The sequence below is a fragment of the Pantherophis guttatus genome, chromosome 6 (genome assembly GCF_059756535.1).
Source record: "Pantherophis guttatus breed Tessera chromosome 6, ASM5975653v1, whole genome shotgun sequence".
Taxonomy (NCBI): Eukaryota; Metazoa; Chordata; class Lepidosauria; order Squamata; family Colubridae; genus Pantherophis; species Pantherophis guttatus.
Window position 1 is genome coordinate 57,126,465 of NC_142068.1, and position 23,389 is coordinate 57,149,853.

The 23,389-nt window shown below is 33.0% G+C and overlaps 1 protein-coding gene across 1 annotated transcript in view; it reads left to right on the forward strand.

The window, feature by feature from the left end:
- INPP5F (inositol polyphosphate-5-phosphatase F) overlaps nt 1-22,198 on the forward strand; it is a 37,494-nt gene extending 15,296 nt beyond the window's left edge. Inside the window, exons 4-20 of the mRNA XM_034440271.2 lie at nt 739-867; nt 4,121-4,288; nt 4,494-4,550; nt 6,766-6,964; nt 7,550-7,729; nt 10,259-10,326; nt 11,501-11,625; nt 12,193-12,270; nt 12,866-12,986; nt 13,625-13,753; nt 14,835-14,952; nt 15,501-15,699; nt 16,916-16,987; nt 17,097-17,170; nt 17,760-17,888; nt 18,516-18,603; nt 19,644-22,198. Coding sequence (XP_034296162.2) covers nt 739-867; nt 4,121-4,288; nt 4,494-4,550; nt 6,766-6,964; nt 7,550-7,729; nt 10,259-10,326; nt 11,501-11,625; nt 12,193-12,270; nt 12,866-12,986; nt 13,625-13,753; nt 14,835-14,952; nt 15,501-15,699; nt 16,916-16,987; nt 17,097-17,170; nt 17,760-17,888; nt 18,516-18,603; nt 19,644-20,796 — 3,087 coding nt within the window. The 3' untranslated portion in view covers nt 20,797-22,198. The remainder of the gene's footprint in view (nt 1-738; nt 868-4,120; nt 4,289-4,493; nt 4,551-6,765; nt 6,965-7,549; nt 7,730-10,258; nt 10,327-11,500; nt 11,626-12,192; nt 12,271-12,865; nt 12,987-13,624; nt 13,754-14,834; nt 14,953-15,500; nt 15,700-16,915; nt 16,988-17,096; nt 17,171-17,759; nt 17,889-18,515; nt 18,604-19,643) is intronic.
- Nucleotides 22,199-23,389: the final 1,191 nt, after the last annotated feature.

Consider the following 23,389-nt stretch of genomic DNA (forward strand, 5'->3'; position numbering starts at 1 on the left):
CAATTTTTAGGTAAACATTTATCATGTGATCATTAACATCAGGGTTGACTCAGCTTTCCATCCTTCCGAGGTCGGTAAAATGAGGACCCAGATTGTTGGGGGCAATATGCTGACTATGTAAACCGCTTAGAGAAGGCTGTAAAGCGGTATATAAATCTAAGTGCTATTGCTATTATTTGACCCAATGGATAACTGGATAGTAAGTGGATGTAAACATTTCTTATCAAACATTTGGAAAAATTCTTTCTTTCCATCTCTCAATTGCTCTCTTTTACTGTGCGGTTTATTTACTGCATTTATATCTTGTTTCTTCTCTACAGACATTTGCATTGTACCAGATATCTTTTTAATGAGATGTCTCTGCTGTGATTAGATATACAAATGACAATTAGTTTTGCCAAAACTCTTACTCCAGCTGACTAGTTAATTAAATCTTTGTGACCTTTCTCAAGGTTAGACAGTAGATGGGGTAGAAAAAGCTTTTTAAAATGTGGAACCTTATAATTTTTAGCAGATACTAGATAATACTTCAGTGATAGCTAGAATGAATTCTATACAACTTTTCCAGGTTTTTTTTTTTTTTTGCTATTTATTATCCTTGTTTTATTGTAAGTATATAGAATACGAAGAACAGTTAGCTTTTATTTAATGTTCTTAGAAGAATATTAATCAGTGAATTCATATTTTATATAACTAAATTCATTAAGCGTCTTTTTAACAAAATATATTGCTTTTCAGCCCTGTAAAAAACATCATTTTGGAATATATAAAACAGAGAAAATTACACAGTCTCCAGATGATTCTAAATTTCTGCTGAGAACCTTCACTCAGATAAAAACAAATGTTTCCTCTTCTAATAAAAAGAAGGTGAGAATTATTTATTAGATTTTTAAGAATTTATGATGGTAGACACGGTAAACACTATTCACCTATTTATTTAATTTTGTACTTTGCTCCAGTGAGTTGATTAATATAGTCACAAATATTTAAGCATATTTTTATTTCACTTGTTTTGGAAATATTTCTTGATTAAATTGTCCCTTTCACGTTGTCTTCCACTGTTTATTTCTGATGCCTTTTTTTTTCCTGTTATACTTCTGAACTTTGCTAAAATTCCCACAAGCATAATCAAGGGCACTTTACTTTATCTGCCAGATCACTTTTTAATCTCCTATTTTCACCCTTAGATACAATCTACCAAACTTTACTACTTGAAGCCCTTTATGCCTTTATATGATTTGACTGGTTCCATCCCCATTTGTCAGATTCAGTTCTAATAGAGTCTTTACCTTTTTCTTTCTTTCTCCTTGGGCCGCCAAATATATGTGTTTACTATTCTCACTTGGAATTTTGTGTGCACTGTCTTTTAGAATTTCATGTGAGTTTGAAACTCTGCTCTATTCCTCATAATTTCTAACTGGACAATTGTATAGCTCTAAAGATATCTTTCATATTACTACTTGGACATGTTATCACCATTTCAATCAATATGTTCAATACTGCTTCTAATCTCTCTTATAAAATTCTTCTCCAAATATGCCCCTGTCTGCCTGCATCTGTTTTCCCCATGAAAGAATCTCTAGGAACACTTTAAATAATGTATTGTTTTTATCAGTTGCAAAACCTTGGATTCATTTGCCTTTTTTGTTTCCTACATTCAGTTTGTGATTGACTCCCCTATGTTACTATTGAACTTTGCAACAAATGTTTAGTCCCCCCCGCCCCCCCCATTCTCAGAATTTCAGCTTTCTATTTGGTTTTCTATAGTCATATTTTTGTCTTCTTGTGTCTGGCTACAATTGTATGCTGATATTCATATGGTCATTCATGCTGGTATCAACAGTAATCTCAGTATTGTTTCCCCCCTGTGTTTTAAAATACAGATTAAATTTATTATCCTTAATTGCCATAGGTTTTATATGATTTTAACCCACAAATTTCCAGCTTTGCAACTCAATCATGCTTTTCTCATAAGTGGCTATATTATTTTGTCTTTTTAAATTAGCTGTACGTGGTTTGCTGTCAGAATGCCCGGGTGATTCTCTGTTGTTGTTTTTTTAACTTAAAGGAGGTCAGTCCACATGAAAAAGAAATTAAAAAAATAATTCCCTCCTGATTGTGTTTAGGAACTGAAATATAGTGCAAATATTGTGCAGTACAGAATATGATAACATTTACTACTTTATGTTTCAAATGACAATTAGTCTGATTCTGCACTAATTTTGTCTATGAACTAGTGTTTCATACATTAAACCTCCTTGTTATGAAAAAAAATATATACAGAATTTCAGGATACTAGTTTCTAGATGATGAACAGCAAGGGCAATAAAGGACATCCTACAATTATCTGGAGGCCCTTGTGCAATATAAGATGCTGATACTTTGCTGATGATGTGAAACCAAAAGAAATATTGAAAACGTAGTAAGGGAAAGGGTGAAAATCAAATACTAAAACTATTACTGCATACTGCATAGTAATTAGTAGCATCAATTCTTATAACATCAATTCTCATTCAACATCTTCCCTATTAAAGCATATAACAAAAACAAAATGTTGACTACTGAAGAAAAAAAATACAACTCATGATACAAATGCTTTGATATGCACATCAATAAATATTACATACGAAACCACATTAATAGCCATGGTCTATAGAGCATATAAGAATGTAGACTAAAATGTTATTTTGAAACACAAATGGGTTTAAATCAAAGTTGTATTGCCTCCATTATTATAGTTCCTCCATAAATACAGTTCTCAACATAAATTTATAAGCTGTAGTTGCTTTGAATACTTTCCAGTAATGCTGATGTAGAAAATGTTTTTAATGCAATATTAGCATACATCTTACATTTATATGGGACTTTCCTTGAAATGTATTCAGAAGCTTCAACTGGTACAAGTGCAGCAGCACAATTAGTCTTTATGACCCATAGAGTGACCCAAGTTGCACCACTGTTTCGCAGGCTGCCAGTTTGTTTCTGGGTGCAGTTCAAGATGTTGGTTATGATTTTTAAAACCCTACATAGGATAGATCCGGATTACTTGATGAACCATCTTGTCCTTCTAAGACAAACCCGTTGGTCAAGAAACTCCAACTGATGGGAACCAGGAAAATGGGATCTCTGCTGTAGCCTTCTGGAACATTCTGCCCTCTGGGATGAGGTTTGCCCTCACCCTCCTATTTTTCCGCAAGGGCCTGAAGACCTGACCCACCTCTCCCCTGCACTTCTTGTTCTCCCCCGCCCATCTTTTTAATTTCATGTTATTGTACTTCCATTATTTACTGTTTTATTCCTTTGCTATTGTTTACATTTTTTATTTTTCCCCCCATTTTATTGTTGTAAACTATCCAGAGTAGTCCCATGGCAAGATGTAAATTTAACAAATAAGTAAATAATTAAATACCAACCTCACAAGTGATCTTAATAGATCATGTCTTCACTTATAAAGTCATCAATTAAATATTAATTGCTGTATTTTGAAGCAATAGATTTTGTGGTTCAGGAGAAGAAATTATATTTACAGTTGGCAACTTTTGAAGTGCTTTATTTATGAATGGCCATTTGCAGTAAGCATCTAGAGATTTGTCTTTTAAAGTTGTGTATACAAAGGATTTAAAGCTTATTATGAGCGGTACTTTAAAAAAAAATAGGAGATGTGATGCCCTTTCTTTCATTAAATAAAAATAGTACCTTTTACATTTTTTTATTATTTAGGACACTGTTGGAATATGTTTGAGTTACATTATGTAATATGTAGAACTAGTACAATCCTATATCTAATGAAGATTCTGTGCAGCATGTGGTCTTTCCTCCTGTAACTCTAGATGTTTCTTCATTCTATTCTTGGTCATAAATTTGGTAGGTAACTTTACTTGAAGTGTTATTTCTCAGCATTGTAGAATATAATAATAACAGCATATTTTATCTGGAAAACGTATCTGCAAATTTGTAATTCTCGCTGTGTTTGTTTGAAAAGACCTAATTTATGAAAGATTTATATTACTTTTATTTAAACAAAAGCAAATGGTTGATGGTACATTATGAAAAATCATGTTTAGGTTTTGACAGATATCCAACTCACTGTACTGAAATAGAACATTCTACCCTTTTGTAGGTTAAAGAAAGTAAAGAGAAAGAAAGACTAGAGAGACGTCTATTGGAAGAACTGTTCAAAATGTTTATGGATGCTGATTCTTTTTATTATAGTTTGACTTATGATTTAACAAACTCTGTACAAAGGCAAAGTGCATGTGAGAAGACTAACTTGCCCCTCTGGAAAAAGGTAATAATATGTCTCTTGAAAGATCAGCCATAGGTACATATGGGCATCTATTTTAAGGAAAGAAATATTAGTGTTTTCTTATCTTTCACAATTGAAGTTCTTGTTCCTGAACTGTTCTGATCAATATAGATTTTTCTGTAGTCTTCGAAATTTCAGAGTTTTCTGTAATATTTGGATACAAAAGGTTTACTTTTATATGTTTCAGGTTGATGATAGATTCTTTTGGAATAAGCATATGATTGAAGATCTGATAAACCTTGGAGTAAGTAATATTCCATATACTTATGGTTCCTTGAGAATTTCAATGAATTAGTGGTGTTTTCTTGATACCATTTAGTCTCAAGAGATCATTATTGTTTCATGTAACTTATCCTAATTTTCTGTGACACAAACATTTAGGGTTCTACTATTGCTTCCATTTAAGTCACAAGTGGAACTGTTACTGACTTTCAAAGACATTCCTCCATGATTTCAGCTTTCTTAAGATACGTGATTTCTGATGTTCCCTGCTAGCTTTCCACAAGGAAACTCAATGGGCAGGCTGGCAGGAAGTTGGAAGTTGCTCTTGCTCCAACTGTTTTTTTGCCCGCCCATGTTCATTGTGTTTCTTTGCTTAAGTAAGGAAATACCTTTGAAACAATGACTCAATGGCACACAGGTTGTCTAGTAGAATTATATAGGCCAAAGTCTGAGCAAAAAAGAAAATATTGCAATAAAGCATCAAATAGAGAAATTGTACAGTGTCTAAGATTGGGAATATCTTCCAGCTATATAAGCCTATAGAAATAAAGAATCTAACAATCATATAGTTTTTATCGTGAAACACAGTATATTTTTTATAAAAATTTATTAAATTAAAAAAAAAATCTGAAGAGTTGGTCTGGTTTTTTTTCTTGGGCTTGTCATCATCCATGAAGTTATGATACCTGGATTAGCAATAAGCATTACCACATGTTATTTTTTTTTTGTAAACAAGTTTTATTAGAATTTTTCTTTCATCATACATATTTTATGAACAGAGTGTTAACCGGGCCACATCTTATACATCTTATACATAATAATCTTTATAATCTATTCTAATCTTCCCATTTTTTCCATATTCATCTCTTTTATATAATCCTTTATCACAAATTAATCATTTTTCACCATATCTTATTATTTCAGCTTCTGCCATGTTGTTCTCTTTTCAAATCCATTTTACATCATATTTCTGTTTCCAATTTCAGCCGTAATATTCTTTCCATATTTTCTTTATCTTATCTTATTTTCTTCTTAATACATAAATATTACTAATTGCCCTTAATTCCTAATCTCTTACACTAACATCAATTATCTTATTTCTCCATTACTAGATTTATTTCTCAAATTCCCCATCCCACTTTTTAACATTTCAACTTCATCTCTCACTTTAAATTGTCTTCAAAATTAAACCAAATTGCCATTTCACATTCCATCTGCTGTTCTGTTTTACTGTGAGCAATATACATGATCATATTCAAATCTTGCATAAAAACCCTTTAACTTGGTTGACTATCCACAGTTAATAATATGAATACAATTCCCTTAAATCTACTAATATATACCTTATTATCCTTCCTCCTTTCCACTAATCTTCCCTTCTTTAACCATTTTCTCTTGGTCTCCCAAAAATTCCACTTCTTGATGATTTTCTCCTTTTATCCCATTCTCTTAATTTGTGGTGAATGAAAACATCATTCACCTCAAGCAGGAAAAAGTAGATTAAAAAAAAAAACAAAGTTGGTAACACTTAAAATTACTTTGTTTAGAATTGTGTAGAACAAAAATATTTCCACAGTCCATCTAAAGTACAATTTATAAAACTATATGCAAGTTTCATTCTGTCACTCTGTGGCCATCATTTGTTGTACAACTTGGTTGGAAAAGGGATATTGAAGATTCATTATTAATCTTCACAGTTATTCACAGTTTCCTTTAGACTGAGGAAGAGAAAATTCCAAATAACTCCTTTTTATGACCCTGTAATCCCTTATAAGCATTTATAATTCCCACTAAGCGGTTGCTTGGTGTTTTCCATCTAATTTTATTAACTCATATTGGTAAGCTTCAAATTGTCAGCAATCCAAGTATCCCTGGGTTATTTTGAATTGTCTATTAAATTTGTTTTCTTAATTTTTAATTGTTATTTTAAGTTTAGCTATGTAGTAAAATTATTATTATGCAATATAATTTCATAATATATTAAATATAGTAATAAATGAAACTGCCCAGAATTGCTGCAACAATAAGATGGGTGTCATATAAATTAAATAAATATATTAAATTAAGGAGCAAAAAATTGCTTAGCTATTTTATTGTAATCTATAGTAAGATATTTATTAATTTGACAAATGCAAAATTTAAAATAAGAACTTTGTATACTACTGCTGCAGCTATTTTCATTTATTTAATTTTTGGGTTCTATAAATGGCATGTATATGTCTTTTAATGTCCTGCAGCAATCTGAGGTGGACTTTTGGATTATCCCAGTCATCCAGGGATTTGTACAAATTGAAGAACTTGTAGTTAATTATAATGAAACATCAGATGAGGAGAAAAGCAGCCCTGAAACACCATCTCAGGAGCCTGTTTGTGTAGATTACATTCATCCAAGTTTTCTTGTGGCACTTATCTCACGGAGGAGCCGTCACAGAGCGGGTAAGTTTATTCAGTATAGTCTAGAGACCAAAAAGCTTTAGTGATTATTTTTATGGAAACAAGTACTTCCTATTTGCATTTCTATACAGAAATTAAAATACTCACTTAAGACCATAAGAAGCACTTGAAAAATTGGACAAAACTTGACTTCTTTCAGACAATATCCCTTCCATCCCATATATTCAGAGAGCAGGATTTACTTCTTTCTTTGTGGGATGAGGATAGAATGAAGGGAATGTTCATGCTAAGGATATTATATGCTTGCCTATGTTGTAATGAATTTCACCAGTTATTTATAAGTGTATGTATTGAAGCAATTATTTCCTGTTCTACATCTATAAATCAGATTTGTCCTATAAGAGAAAGATAAGCACTAAATTTCTCCTTGTCCATATTTTCCATGCTTCTATTACAATCCATCCTTAGACATTTTTATCAAACTCAAGAGTCCCAAATATTCTAAGCCTTTTGTCATATGGAAGATATTTGAATCCCATGATCATATTGGTTCTACAGTTGTGATGTGAGCTTTTGAACATGCAAATTCAATTTCTTTTCTGAAATTCTTTGCTTTTTTCTCCCTAGGGATGCGTTACAAACGAAGAGGAGTGGATAAAAATGGGAATGTAGCAAATTATGTAGAGACTGAACAGTTGATCCATGTTCATAATCACACACTATCTTTTGTTCAGACAAGAGGCTCTGTGCCTGTTTTTTGGAGTCAGGTTGGTTATAGATACAACCCACGGCCACGTCTTGATAAGTGTAAGTATTCATATGATATATAATGCAGTTACAACATTATTCAATCATCTTTCAAATTAGTGTGGTAACTTTTATCACAAAGTGATTTTTAAAAAATATTTTCTGCTTATGTTTCCCTAATGTATCTAGGCCGTCATTGTCATGTTCATGGTTATTTTTATATCAATGTAGTTACATGATAAATAAAGATTTTCTTGGTTTTTTATTAAAAAACCCAACTGTATTTGATAGAAATACTATAACCTGAATTTGAATTTAGTTGAATGTTTTACAAATATTTAACTTTATTTTCTCTAGCAAATTCTTAGAATGACATGATATTCCAAGTAAATGTACATCTATTTATGTTGGTGTATATATTTGTAGCCTTCATGTTTTTCTAGAGAAGTAACCTTAACAACTACTTAACCTAGACATAACTTCTAGTAGTTTGCTTTCCTTTCTGACAAGATATGAATAGGGTTAAAAGGCACTATTTTGGTACTACATTGTCTTCACCCACTTTTGCCAGAAAATAGCTATTGAGCAATTTACTGGATATGACCTGTCCCTTCCTCATTCCTCAAACAAGTGGCAGTGAGAATGGAAAGGAAAGGAAAGAAAAAATGGTAGTTCCTTAAGCCCTGATTTACAGAAAACCTGCTTATTCGGATTATCAGACTTTCGTCCTCTTTTCACTGTTTCTTCTTTTCGAATACCTCTCTTCTGTTCCCAACCCCACCATGCTATATTCATTTCTTCAATCTTATTCAACAGCCAATTTGGTATAGTGGTAAAGACAACAGGCTAGAAAGAGGGGATTTTTTTTTCTCCACAATAACAACCTGTGAAATACATTGGGCAGCCAAAAGTCACCAATGACCTCACATGACTTAGGGTGGACTTGGATTTGTGTCTCTCTAGTCCTAGTCTAACATTTCAGCTTCTATACTACAGTTGGGTTATTGGGTTAATCTGAACTACAAGAAAACGTATGCCTGTTGTCTTGACTTTATTTGATGTACTATTCTTGAAATGTTATAAAGAGTCACTTTAAATAGGGTATTAGTGTGACTCCATACAGTATATCTTAGTACAGTCAAATCTGGAATTGAAATTTTATGGTTGCTTGTTAAGATATGTCAGTTTATAACTTGCTATTTTGAGATGTGTTGAAAGACTGAATCTGAATTACATCCTCTCATTGAATATTGCATTACCACCCTCTTTTCTATAAATTACAACCTTTAGAATAATTACTAAATTCTTACATGAAGGTCATTTGAAGATCTTATTTATTTATTTGTTTTAATCTCAAGTAATTTTGGATGGATAGAAATACAGTCAAATCTCCCCCCCCAAAATTGATAATTGGCAGCCAAAATAAAAACAATAATAACAAAATCAATTATAAGTAGACATATAGTACAAATATTTCAATAAAATTAATATAATTCCAAATCTGGGAACCCAGCCATTTCTTCAGGACCTTGGGAAAGGCCAACAGGTTTTAATAAATGTTAAAATATATAAGACCTTGCTGAGATTCATTTTTTAAAAAGGTTCTTGTGTATTGGAAAGATGAAATTGCAGATTTGTCTTAGAGGATTAGATATAGTGATTTAATGCATCTGGTTTTTACTAACCAACGGGTCGTGAAGTTGGATTTTATTAAGGGTTTGAAAGGGACCAACGTAGTAATATAAGACCTTCCATGGTTCTTCAATGATAGCAGCACATTCTTTGTGCTCTCCGAAGAAAAAGACGCTCCTCCAAATGTTTTCTTTACTCTATCTCTAACATTAATGGTATGAAATCAAACACAGTCCCTTCAGTGTCATTTTTTGGGTGATCCTAAAGATTGAATGATCTTAAACATTTGGAAATTTTACTTTTGGGGAGGTAGGTGAAGTTAAGAGCCAAAATGGCTGCTTTAAGCTTTTCAAATGTTTAAGGCAATCATTTAACTCCTTAAACTATGAAAGTGCCACCTCAAATGTGTCTTAGTCTTGTCCAGTGTTTGAATTGTGGCTGTTGATATAACTGTGCCTGAAAACCTCTTGAAAAGATGATATTTGTGCAACAGTATTGTATTGGGTCAGAGGACCACATCAACTTCCAGCCTGCTGGGATGCTGCTGATGTCTCTTTCTGCTACTATTTTTTTTAAAGAAAAAATTGCTTTACTATAATATAGTTATTTTGCTGAATTTTGGCAGAATGTAATTGTTGTCAAGTGATTTGGCAGTTGTAATTGATGTATTCAAATGGCATGCTGCTCCATAGTCTCATGAAGACTTATACACACAGATCAGCATTTAAAAAACTGCAGTTAAAAATGTGTAGCTACAAAAAGATCTCCCATTATTTATTTGCTGACATACATTGCTTAATGATTATTTGTAAATGTTATTGCATTGAATTCTAGAATCTATAATAATTCTTTAAAACATTTTAATTACATCTCTTAATTCAATCCAGTGATATGCTGTTCCAATCTAATACTGCTGCTTTTCATGGAGCGGTCAACCAATATATCTTTCTTTTGTAGGTGAGAAGGAAACTGTTACTTACTTCTGTGCACATTTTGAAGAACAATTAAACATTTATAAAAAGCAGGTAGGTTTCACCATCTTATAAGACCATGTTAAATTATTGACAGTTTGGCAATTTTATACAGTACAGATAGTCCTTAATTTACATCTGTTCAGTTAACAACGATTCAATGTTCCAGTAGTCTCAAAAAGTGACTTTATGACCTGCCGTCCAAGTTACAACTATTGCACCACCGCCATACTTACATAATCGTAGTTTGGGCGCTTGGCAACCAGCTAACATTTATGATAGTTTCCCAGTCTTCCAATCTCATGATTGTGATTTGCAGCCTTCTGAGTTGGCTTCCAATAAGCACAGTCAATTGGGGAAGATGAATTCACTTAATGACAGTGTGATTAAGGTAATAATAGCAGTGATTTACTTAAAAACCTCAGTAAAATTGATTGTAAAATCAGGTAGGGTCACATGATAACTCGCTTAATGACCACATCACTTAAGTAACCAAAATTTCAGTCCCAAATGAGGTTATAAGTTAAGGACTACCTATACTGTGCTTTAATGTTTTGAAAAAAAGCAAATAAGATTTTGGCAATATCTAATACTTTGTGAATTATAAAAATTTGCTTATCATGTAATTCTGGATTTTCTCTAATGGTGGTTTTGTGTTAGTGGAAAGCATTTTGATTTATGTTTACTGAGGCAGCAAACATTGCTGAATATTCCCGTTTTTCCTGCATTTACTGTCTTATGTGCAATAGGAGTTTTCTGGGGCAATCTTTTGGGGTGAGGAAAAATTTCTAGAAACTGAAAAGGCAGCTGAGTGCCTCATGTTACATAAGCAAAAATGTATCCTTTAAGGCAGTGTTTCTCAACTCTGTCACTTTAAGATGGGTGGACTTCAACTCCCATAATTCCTCAGCCAGGGTGGATGGGTTCACCCATCTTAAAATTGCCAAGATTGAGAAACACTGGTTTAGAGTGAAGCATTTAGTGAACATAACTGTCCATTTACTGCATTTCTTCTGACTGATAAAAAATGGGGGAGTAAATACTGTAGAATGATTTTTAAGAAACTAGTGAAGCTTTTAATATTCATTGACTGAATGCTTCCTAGCAGTCATTTAGAAAACAAGCCCTTAAAAATTAAAATAAGAACCGCTTCTGTAGTTCCAAGTGGAATTAAGACATGTACATTCATATTTTAAAACATGTTTTATATTTTCCTATCTTTAAACAGATTATCATTAACCTAGTGGATCAGACTGGACGAGAAAAAATTATTGGTGATGCTTATCTTAAACAAGTTTTATTGTATAATAATCCAAGCCTTACTTATGTTTCATTTGATTTCCATGAACATTGGTAAGACTATGAAAGAATCTTAACCTAACAAATATTGGAATGTACAGTCTATTGCTATATTTGATATTATATGATACATGATGACAGAAATTCTTCATAGCTAAGATTTGGGGGTTTACCACGTGAGTTTTCATGGGTGAAGTATTATAAGTTTTTTGTAAACTTTCATTTTTTTCAAAAAGGGCCTTAATAAAAAATGTATTCCTGTATGTGTGTGCATGTATGTCAGTGGTGAAATCTAAAATTTGTTACTACCAGTTCTGTGGGCATGGCTTGGTGGGTGGGGGGTAATGTGACTGGGTGGGTGTGGCCAATTTTTTTTTAACTTTTAAAACCATTTTTTCTACAACCTCTTCGGCGAAGAGGTTGTAAAAAAATGCTTTCAAAAGGCTCTGATGTATGTATATATTAAAAATGTCTGTCTTGATTAATCTGGGTTATTTGGTTGCAGATTGTATAAAAAGGAGGAAAAAACTTGGGGATTTTTTCAGATTCTGTGTAATAAGTAGCATATTCTTTTAGTACAATAAAAAAATTACAGCAAACTGCCTTCTTTCTACTTTTTAGCCGTGGAATGAAGTTTGAAAATGTTCAAACCCTTACGGATGCCATTTCTGACATAATCACTGATGTAAAGTGGTGCTGGTAGGTATCCTTTGTTTGGATCAGGAATGAGGGGAAAACTTGGCAAGTAAAAGGCAAAATGAATCCAAAACAATTTTCATTCAGAGTTTTCTGTTTTCCATGAGAGATTCTGCAGAGATACGTTGGGCATTGATATGATTAACAGTAACTCATTCTGTATATAAGCACCAAAAACTTTTTATTTTATACAATAAGAGTATGAATATATACAGTGGTACCTCGGTACTCATCATTGATTGGTTCTGGGAGGTGTGATGAAAACCAAAAACAATGAGTACCAAACAGATTTATCTCATAAGAAATAATGTAGTGAGTCGCAAAGCAGCTGACATTGACAAGTTCTAACTTGTGTGTTGAGTACCAAACAATCAATGAGTACTGAGCCAAAATGGGTTGAGTACCAAACTCAATGAGTTTTCAAAGCAGTTGAGTACCAGTGTGTGTGTGTGTGTGTGTGTGTGTGTGTGTCTATGTCAGGGTTCCACCGATAATAAAAGCAGGAGCCCCAAGCCATTTAGCAAGAAAAATATGCATGTAGAGAATAGCCATTTAATAAAAAAAGTTTTTCAATTATTTTATGTTGCTTTTTTGGAAGGGTGGACCAAGCTGGTGTTATTTGTAAACAGGAAGGAATTTTCCGTGTTAACTGTATGGATTGTCTGGATCGAACCAATGTTGTTCAAGCAGCAATTGCTCGTGCCATTATGGAACAGCAGGTATAATAGTGTAAACTATAGTGATTGCCCTTAAAGAAAACACTAGTATAGGGATTTGGAAAAGTCTGCTTATCTTTAAGTTGCTTCTGAATAATTCATATAGAAGAGCTGAACTTACTGAAGAAAAATAGCTATAGTAATAGCTATTTTCAGGAATTTGTTTTCTAAAAGTTGTATAGATAATGCTAAAATTCAAAATTTAAATATACCTTTTATACTGATGCTTTTCAGTAAAATGATTTAAAATGCCTTTTTTGATTTTAGCTTGGTCATGCAAATTAAGTACAAAGTCATAAGTTCCCTGTTAAAGAGGAAAACGAATAAGGAACTTGCAGCAGTGAATACACATTTTCAGTAGCAGGATTTTATTATTTCTAGAAAGTACCGGTAGTATAATTTGGATTATTTGGGAGATTTCATCTAAAAATTGTTACAAGAACACAGAAAGCTTTCCCCAGTTTGGTGCTCTCTGTATGTATTAAACTATAACTTTTATTATATAAAGAGAATTGTTATTTGATACATTTTGAGGTAATTGGATAAGAGAAGACTGGTTGGAAGTTTTCATTATTTTATTTTTCATTTTATAGTTTTCAGTAAAACAAATGACTATTAATAATAAATGCATTAAATTTTAGCTAAAGAAATTAGGTGTGATGCCCCCAGAACAAGCATTGCCAGTGAAGTGCAATAGAATTTATCAGATCATATGGGCTAACAACGGTGATGCCATAAGCAGACAGTATGCTGGAACAGCAGCTCTAAAGGTAATTTATTTATTTTTTTGATAAGGAAAGAAGATTCTTCAGGAATAAACGTGAATTGTCTTATATTTTGAAGTCACTGTCCATAGCATCACTTTTGAATAAAATAATTGAGATCCTGTGGATGTCCTTAATGCTAAAAAGGTAGTTTTTCAAAATTAGAAAAATAAATATATGGCCCTTATAGTGGATTGAAATTGTGATTTATAAATGAGTTACTTATAGACATTGATTGTGGATTATTACAATAAAATAATGCCCTTCCTTTATTGAAACTGTTGTATAATGTTTCATGCTTGTATGGATAAAAGACTCAGCCTTGCCTGCATTGTACGGTACATTAGACAAATTGTTCTGCACAATTTCAGTTCAGTGTTTATAATTTTTGTTATTTTCTTTTGCTAAAGGTTGTTTTGTTCATTTTATTACATAAAAGTAAAATGAGTCATACCAAAGTCAATAGAAATATAGAAGGGCTGTGTTTATACATTACATAAAAGCAGAAATTATGATTTATTAATTCCATTGGCTTGGTTTCCTAAGATACTAAACCAAAATCAAACAAACCACAATCTGATTTAGCATTCTATGTGAATCTAGCAAAGAAGTCTTCATTTTTATATTGACACTGCTTATATACCAGACATAACCTATTTACCAGATTTACTCATTTTTCCTTATTTGCATAATATATTGAACATGGAATATGTTCTGATAACTATATATGTAAAGAAATCATAGTTGTTCGTTCTAGGGTTTACATTTGCAATGTCTTGTTCTTAAATTGGCCTGCTTAAGTATGTTGTGTGAATATAGCCACTGTGCATTTATGATTTACATTTATTATTTGGAGAACTGGGGGCGGGGGGGCTGTTTTCAGGGTAGATGGGAATATATTTAAGGTTGAAGAACTTTAAAACATTCCTTTCCAGCCCTAATTTTTGTTAACAAGGCAACACAATTTGAGGAATGTTTTGGAGGCCAAAACGTGAAGCTGTAGTATTGCAATATTCCAATATTGAAAGGAGAACTTTTTCTAAATGATATGTAAACTGAATATTCAGAGATACATTTTATATAATAGGGTGACTTCACAAGGACTGGTGAAAGGAAGCTGGCAGGAGTTATGAAAGATGGTGTTAACTCTGCAAATAGATACTACTTAAACCGCTTCAGAGATGCTTATAGACAAGCAGTCATAGGTAAGACAGTTGCCTCCATTTTTACACCAAATAGATAAAGTATTTGTGTTATTTATAAATGAACAAAGCACTGGGATGTATTCCTCATCATTCCTAATTGGCAATTCATGCTTGTAGAAATGACTGAGCAAATCTTTTTTCTTCATTTCACTTCCTACAGAAAGCAGTAAATCAGTGATCTTGATATGCATGTATATGCATGTATCATATGTTATTTAAATATAGTTTTGAGGTTCATTGTGAGCTGATTCTTCTTGAAATATTAAAACAAATCCCTTCTAATATTAGCATATTTATTTTTAAGTTGCATTGATGATATTTTTTTCAAATATGGCTAAAAGGAGGGTATAACTGTACTCCAGATTTTCTCCAGTTATGATTTGGAGGTTAGAAAAGCACGACAAATGCTTAAGGAAGCAGCCTATCTTCCTCCATCAACAATTAAGTATTATTTTTAATACATTGAATATTTAAAACAGAATTTTCATGGTGCAACTGTTTTCTGTGCCTAACCCTCATTTAATCATATGCACTCTGTGTTTGTCTAGATTTAATGCAGGGTATTCCTGTGACAGAAGATCTCTATTCCATATTTACCAAAGAAAAAGAGCATGAAGCCTTGCACAAGGAAAATTTGAGGACTCATCAGGAATTGATTAGCCAATTATTGCAGAGTTACATGAAATTGCTTTTACCAGACGATGAAAAATTTCATGGTGGTTGGGCACTGATTGACTGTGACCCCAGGTATGCAGAGTCTAAAATATTTGATTATAAAATGCTACATTTTTCTGCAGTTTGTCCTAAGACAGTACAGTGAGAATAAAATATTTGAATTGTAATCATTCTTTTATGCAACTCTTATTAGTTTATTACGAATTCTAAGTGAGTAGAGTAAGAAAGTTGATAATACGAATACTGTTGACAAACAAAATCAGATTAAAGTAAGAACTTTTTGTAAAATCAAAAACTTATTACTTTCAGTGTTAGGCAGATAGAATTTTTAATAATTATTTTTTCAGTATGGTTGGTACTTTTATGTATACTGGTTTCACTCATAGAAATTTTAGTAATATCCATTACTAATTTTGAAATCTCAAGTGGATTCAAAATAGGATAATCAGTTAATGTTTTTGACCTTTAAAGAACTTTAAAGTTTGGAATCTTTATATGATGGACTGCTTATCCTGCTGAGATTTATTTATTTGTTGCTTATTCTGGTTGCTTAGCATAAAATATTCAAAGGATTAATTCTTTGGTTGGGGGGGTATTCAATATCTTTAGGCTTAGTAAATGGTATTAGGGAAAGTATATTTTCAATAACAGCTATAGAAAGTTTTGGCTAGAAAGTTTTTTTTGTGTTTACTTTATGGTCCATGTTTGGTGCTAGAGAAAGTACTTTTTCCATCATATTTTCTGAGCTTCAGGTTTTATTTTGTTTTTGGTTCTGCTGTTAGTGATTTTTAAGCAGTTCTTTAATCACTTTTGTTTTTCATTGTGTGCTTTAGCATTCATGAATGTTTGTTTCAAGAATGAAATAAAATCATTATAATGCTTACAGCCCTTGTAATTATTTACATGAGACTGCTATATCATGATTGCAACTCCTTGCATTTAGCTGATGCTAGCATAACAATAACTTGTATTGCATTTAGTTAATGAAGGATGATATAATTATGGGCATTTACTCTCTAACGGACATCAACATTAGGAAAGTAGTTCTTCAGCAGATAAAGGAGAAGTTGTGGGAGGTGAATCCAGTGGAATGAATGTGCTCAGAACAGGAATCTCACAATGTGGGGCAGGAGGCCAAGCCTCCTCTTGTTTGGCTCAGGAATCAGGAACTGTATTTATGATTTATTAATAAATGTTTTCATCCTAACTAAGAAATAGAAAAATCTTCAAAAAGTGTTTATGAGATTTCTGCTTCAATATTTTTGTTATTACTGTCTTTTTATTTTAGCCTTATTGATGCTACTCATAGAGATGTGGATGTTCTTCTTCTACTTTCTAACACTGCATACTACGTAGCCTAGTAAGTAATAATTTTTATTTCACATTGTAGAGAAAGTTGTAGAACTGCATTATTCAGGGTTTGACTATGAGTGAAGATTTAATTCTAGGCACTTTCCCCCCCCTTGCAGCTATGATGATGAAATAGATAAAGTCAATCAGTATCAAAGGCTGAGCCTTGAAAATTTGGAAAAGATAGAAATAGGTATGTATTTTGCATTCTATATCCCTATTTCTTGCCAAGGCAATTGGCAATTGGCATATCGCTAATTGGGAAAAAAAGCTTGAAAAATCTTTCTCTTTTGTATAATGATTGTAATTCTTTGTCATGAAACAAATGAACAAATACTTTGTTTCCAATTTGAGAAAACAAACTCATGAATAGTGGCTCTGAAGTTTAGCCAAACTGTTCTGAGCAGGTTGCAATTAGCTGAAGTCAATCCAGGAACATCTTAGTTGTTCCAGCTTGTGACCTAGGTAAATTCTGGAGAACCTTAATCAGGTGAGTAAGCAAAGATGGTGCATTTTTCTCTTTTTCTCTCTGCTCCCCCTCTGTGTCACCTGTGAACTAATTTGTCCATAGATCACAAAAACCATGGGATTAATCTTTTAATGGTATATAACTGAAGCTCTAGAACAGAATTCACAGCATAGAGTTCAGGGATAAGTGGAACCCAATAGTAGTTCATCCCAGTTGAACTTGGAAAGTCTTTGTTCCTGGTGGATATAATGAAGTGTGTTGTTTAAAAAGTAGACTCAGCATTCCTGAATTATTACTGCTTTTTTTAAACAAGGACCCGAACCAACATTTTTTGGAAAACCCAAGTTCTCGTGCATGAGGCTTCATCATAAATACAAAGATACAAGTGGGTACTTCCATACACTTAGAGCTGTGGTGCGCAGCCCTGAAGAGGATGGAAAAGGTAAGTATCTACTTTTTTTGGAATGAATAGAATCAGTTTAGATGTTTCTGAGCAATTACAATTTAGCTATGAAAATTAAATGGGACATTTAAATAGTTGAATAAGAAAATAACTTGCTTGAAAATAAACTGTATCTTAAATTAATTAGTCAATTTAATTACTGAATTACTGACACCAGAACTCTGCCCATTTTTACCAAAATCAGTCCTTGTACTGGTTTTTGAGCAGGTCTCTGGAGGGGCAGCATACACTTTCAAGAGAATTTGGTACATTTATGTCCTTCCAATTATACTTCACTAATTATACCATGCATTTGCAGTATGTCTCAGACTATAGATGTACCACTCCAATGAGTAGTACAACATAGTGTCTAGTACAAATCATTTTTATTTTATCTCAAGGATAAAAATGAATCTTTGTAACTGAAAATGGCTTAATTCTTTGCTTTTTGCTTAAGTACTTCTCTTTATTAATATATTCATTTGATGTAAAATGAAGGTGAACCTTTCATGTTAGTACATAAGACATACATTATTTTGGAAGGCAAATCTATAAATAAACTGTCATTAGCATCTAATGAAAAATATGATCTTTTCAGGAATTCTGGATTAATTCTTTGTATTTCAGACACTCTTCAGTGCATTGCAGAAATGCTGCGAATCACCAAGCAAGCCATAGGATTAGATGTCACCATTATTGAGAAAAAACTGGAGAGGTGAATTTTAATTTTTTTATGTTCATAAATTCCCCGATACCTAATCCACTTTAAGCTACAACACTTTTGGTATGTATTACAGATAGTCAGTCCTCAATTTATAACCCCAATTGAAACCAGTACTTCCTTTGCTAAGCAAGGCAGTTGCTAATGCGCCTGATTTTACCATATATTTTTTTTGGGCATATTGGTTGAGCGAATCACTGCAGTTAAGTGAACCACGTGATTGTTAAACAAATCCAGCTTTCCCTTTAACTTTGCTTTTCGGAAGCCAGCTGGGAAGGTCGTAACCTTAGGGATCCAGCAACCATTGTAAATAGATGCCAGTTGCCACCTGAATTTTCACATGATTGTGGGAATGCTGCGACAGTTGTAAACGTGAGGACTGGCTGTAAGTCCCTTTTTTCAGTGCTGTTGTAGCTTCTAATGGTCGCTAAAGGAATAGTTGTAAGTCAATGACTACCTATATACCAGCCATCTATTGTTATTAACGATTCATTATCTGCTTTTATGTAAATAAAATATGTCAATTTGGATGCTTTGCTTTTGGGGTTGAGTAGCACCGAGTAGTTACCTAGCTGGATACTGAAACATTCGCAAGAAAACATTCCAAGTTCAGAGGGCATCAAGGACTCCAAAAAGTTAAATTTTTATATTACCTCAAGATTTTGCCTTGCAATACTGAGGATGCTGAGTGCCTCGGTACAAATAAACCCCAATAAAAAAAGGAATTATTATATATATCCAGGGTGCACCAAAAGTCAGACCCTCTAAACCAATCAGAATGCTTTATTGATATCTTTTTTTTTTTGCCATAGAAAATGTGACTGTACCTTGGAATGCTTAAAGGTCATACATCAAATGAGTAAGGTGTATTTAAAAGAAAATAGTAACGAATTCAAACATTTAATGTAATTTATGTAATAAATTGTGAAGCCTGATTTTTGGTACACCCTGTGTAATAAAAGAAGGGATCAAAAGCTGCTCTGTTTTTATTGTACAAGTAACAAAGGATGTTATTAGTTTTCTCACTTTTTCAGGAAGAGCAGCAAACCACATGAGGACATCATTGGAATCAGATCCCAGAATAGAGGTTCTTTGGCCCTGGGAAAGAATTACTTAATGAACAAGTTTTCATCTCTTAATCAGAAAGTGAAACAAACCAAATCCAATGTAAATATCAGCAATCTTAGAAAACTAGGAAACTTTACAAAGCCTGAAATGAAAGTCAATTTCTTAAAGCCCAATCTGAAAGTAAATCTTTGGAAATCTGATAGTAGTCTTGAAACCATGGAAAATGCCATGACTGATACTAATGCCAATATAGAATCGGATATTGAGATCTCATCTGATAATGACTCGTTCCATTCAGATGATTTCCTGACAAATTCCAGATCTGACGATGACCAGCAATTCCTGGACTCTTTAGAGAACGGACAGATAGATTATGTCTTACCTAGTTGTGGTATCATTGCATCTGCTCCTCGGTTAAATAGTCGGTCCCAATCTGTGAGTAGCACTGATGTCAATATTAGCATTCCTGTTCCATCAGACATCCATGTTACACAGTCTGGATACCAAATGAACAATGAACGTGAAGGCAAAACTTTTCAAGAAGCTCTTTCTGCTGAAAATACAACACTAGATGTCACTAAACAGATTGATGTTTACTGTCACAGATTTGTCCAGGATGCTAAAATTAAGATGAACAACAGTGTTTCAGAATGTGAGAGGGGTTCTGAAGAACTCCCAGAAGTGGCGCATAATATTAGCAATAATGCTCCTAAAGCAGCTGATTGTCTGGGAACTAATAAGGCTCCTTCTAGACCATCTAAACTGGATGTATCGTTTTCAGAGACAGGACCACAATATTTAGTGGTTGAACAGATGAATTTATATGAGTCTCATAAAAGCCCAGGCTCCTCTATTGTTCTTGAAGCTGAGCCAGGGTTTCATGCGACTCCTTCACCAGCAGAGAATAATGGTAGCAGGGCCGTCTCTCCCTTTGCAAAAATACGCAATTCAATGGCACAGGTAGCTAACATTACACAAGCTGGCTTAACCCAAGGAATCAACTTTGCTGTGGCTAAAGTCCAGAAGAGCCCAGCTGAACCAGAAACTATTAATGAAAGTCAGCAAAATGAATTGAAAGAAATGTTTACCCAGTGTCAAACACGAATAATTCAGATTTAGAGCTCAAGATCCCATTGTATATACTATTGAACAAATATTGTGTGTAACATAAATTCTAGAGAAGGGCAAACTGAGTATTGTTATTAAGAATACCAGTAACAATGTTTACAGAAACCGATGAGAGAAATTAGTTAGGTTTTGAACAGGTTTCAGAACTGTTTTGTAGCAAGTGAGCGACAGTAAATTATACTAAACAGGTAACTCGCACAGCAATTGTTGAAGTGCATGCTATTTGTTTAGGTGATCGGATGCACAATTATATCTTTTGGGGCAAGTTTTTTATAACTCTTCAGATTTGTGTAGAATATTTATATTAAGGGTCTGGTACTAAACACCTGTTACCTTATTAATCTTGCACTGTACCAGTGAATATTTTACTCATAGATGGCATTCTATTTATTTTTTTCCAGATTTTTTTAATTTAATTTTTTAAACATTTGTGTTCCTTGAACAGGTTTCATTCCTAAGGAAATGGTCACTGCAGAGGGAGTATTAAAAAAAATGCTTAGGCATTTATTCTCCCTTTCCTTCACCAGTTCCTTGCTTCTTTCTACCTCTGTTGGTTTAGTAGTTATGGTGTCTAGAAGTATGTTTGTTAAAGCTTTCAGGGCAGCTGCTGAAAGGGCTTTTCTAGCTGAAAAAAAATAATCCCCTTTTAAAAATAAAATCAATGTGTCTGGAAACCATAATGCATTATTTTCCAAGAAACTAGTTGCATATTCTTAGAGCGTAGTCTTTTCTGGAACAAAGCAAAATTCTTAAGCTTGATATCAAATTCTGATTAAAAATGTATCCATATGAGAAGTTATTACCTAAACATATGCAAGGGATCATCTTCAGTAATATAACTGACAACATATTCCTCCATAATACCTTACCTTACTCTCCTGTCTAAAATGTGATCAGTGCAACGTGTTTCAGAAGTTACTGTAGCTATAATCTTAACATCAGAGAAATGAATTTATGTTTAAATACTAGCTCATTTCTTAGAAGCATGCTGTTGCCAGAAGTCTTGTGATGAACTACAAGAATGTAGCAGCAGAAACAACACTGAATGCAATCTTGTTCCTTCATAACCTGTCCTTATTCTAGAAGTTGGGTTTCTGTTAGTACATGTGTACTATAGCTAGATTGCATGTAGTGTTCTGAACAGTTGAGTCAATTATAATATGTCTGAGTGTCTCTATTATATCAGAAGTGATAACTTACTTAAGCTGTCTTTTGCGTGATACTTTTGTACTGTTTGTATTTTGTTATTTATTAATACTTTAATGTGTGTTCTTTTGAGAGTACCTATACATTTAAGTATATTTAGAATAAAATTGTATTGTTTTAATGTGGGAGACGAGCTATTTTAATAAAAAAATAAAATACTATGCATTTTGGCTTATATGGTTCAAGATACTAAAGATCTTTGTCGATTCATTTACAAGACTAAAACTGCTTCTCCGCTCATTTTTTCCTCCTTAGACATCTTTATTTTTTGGGTAGCAACATAGTTTAGTAAAAAAAGTTCTGAGGATGCTGTTTTGATACAGTGATTATATCAGAGGAGCAACTGCACAGATCTATCTGGGGCCATGAGAAATAGGATGTTAATGTATTTGGTAACAGATTGAAGGGATGTCTAAATAATTACCATAAACACTTGGCTACTACTTTTCCTCAAGGTAGAGGGAATTGGAGATATCAGACTGCTAGCTGATCAGCCATAAAAGCTGATATAAGTCATATTTAAAAGTTTGCTTCTCTGGTAACATTAGACTGTTATTTTTACAGAAGAGAGTTTATCCTTTTTTTTCCCTGCTGAATGTTCCAGAGTTACATATTCTGAAAATACCAGTTGGTCAAATTCATCTTTCTGAGGATTCAAATCAGTAATGGGACACACATTTCTTACAAATCTTATTCTGTAGTGTCTTTCCTTGCTGTATGTTATCTGTACTTATTCTAAAGTTCAGAAAGTATGGCCTGTGTATACTCATGAAATGCTACCCTGGATACATTGTAAACTCATAGTGAATAAAACTGTGGGTTTCCACAAAAGTATGTTTAACAAAACTCAGCATTGTCACTTAACTTAGGTTGTATTTTTGATATAAAACTCTTAATTTTAATAGATAGTGCAAGGACATAATCTGCAGAGCTGTCTGCCTTGGAATATAGGAGGCAGGAATATTGTTTGCTGTTCTGAGTTTTGGATACACACATACACACATACACACACAAAAATAAAAATAATGGTGGGACAAAATAATAATTCAAAATAACCACTGAGGAACTTAATTATTATCCTGGCACGTTAAAGAGTTAACTAGCAATGCTAACATAAGTAGTTATGACACATACATTAAATACAATCTCCATTTTGATGGGCTTAAATAAAGATGACAAAGATATAGATAACTATACTGATTTTACACTTTTACATTCTGGGTAAATAGTAATTACCGGTAGTAAATTTATAACTATTTAGGATATATTCACACAGCTAAACTTGATGAAAAGTAATCATTTATGGAACCAATTGTAAGTGGAGAGCCATTTTCAACAAATTGTACTTTCTACTATGACTTTCAGGCCAATCCCATTA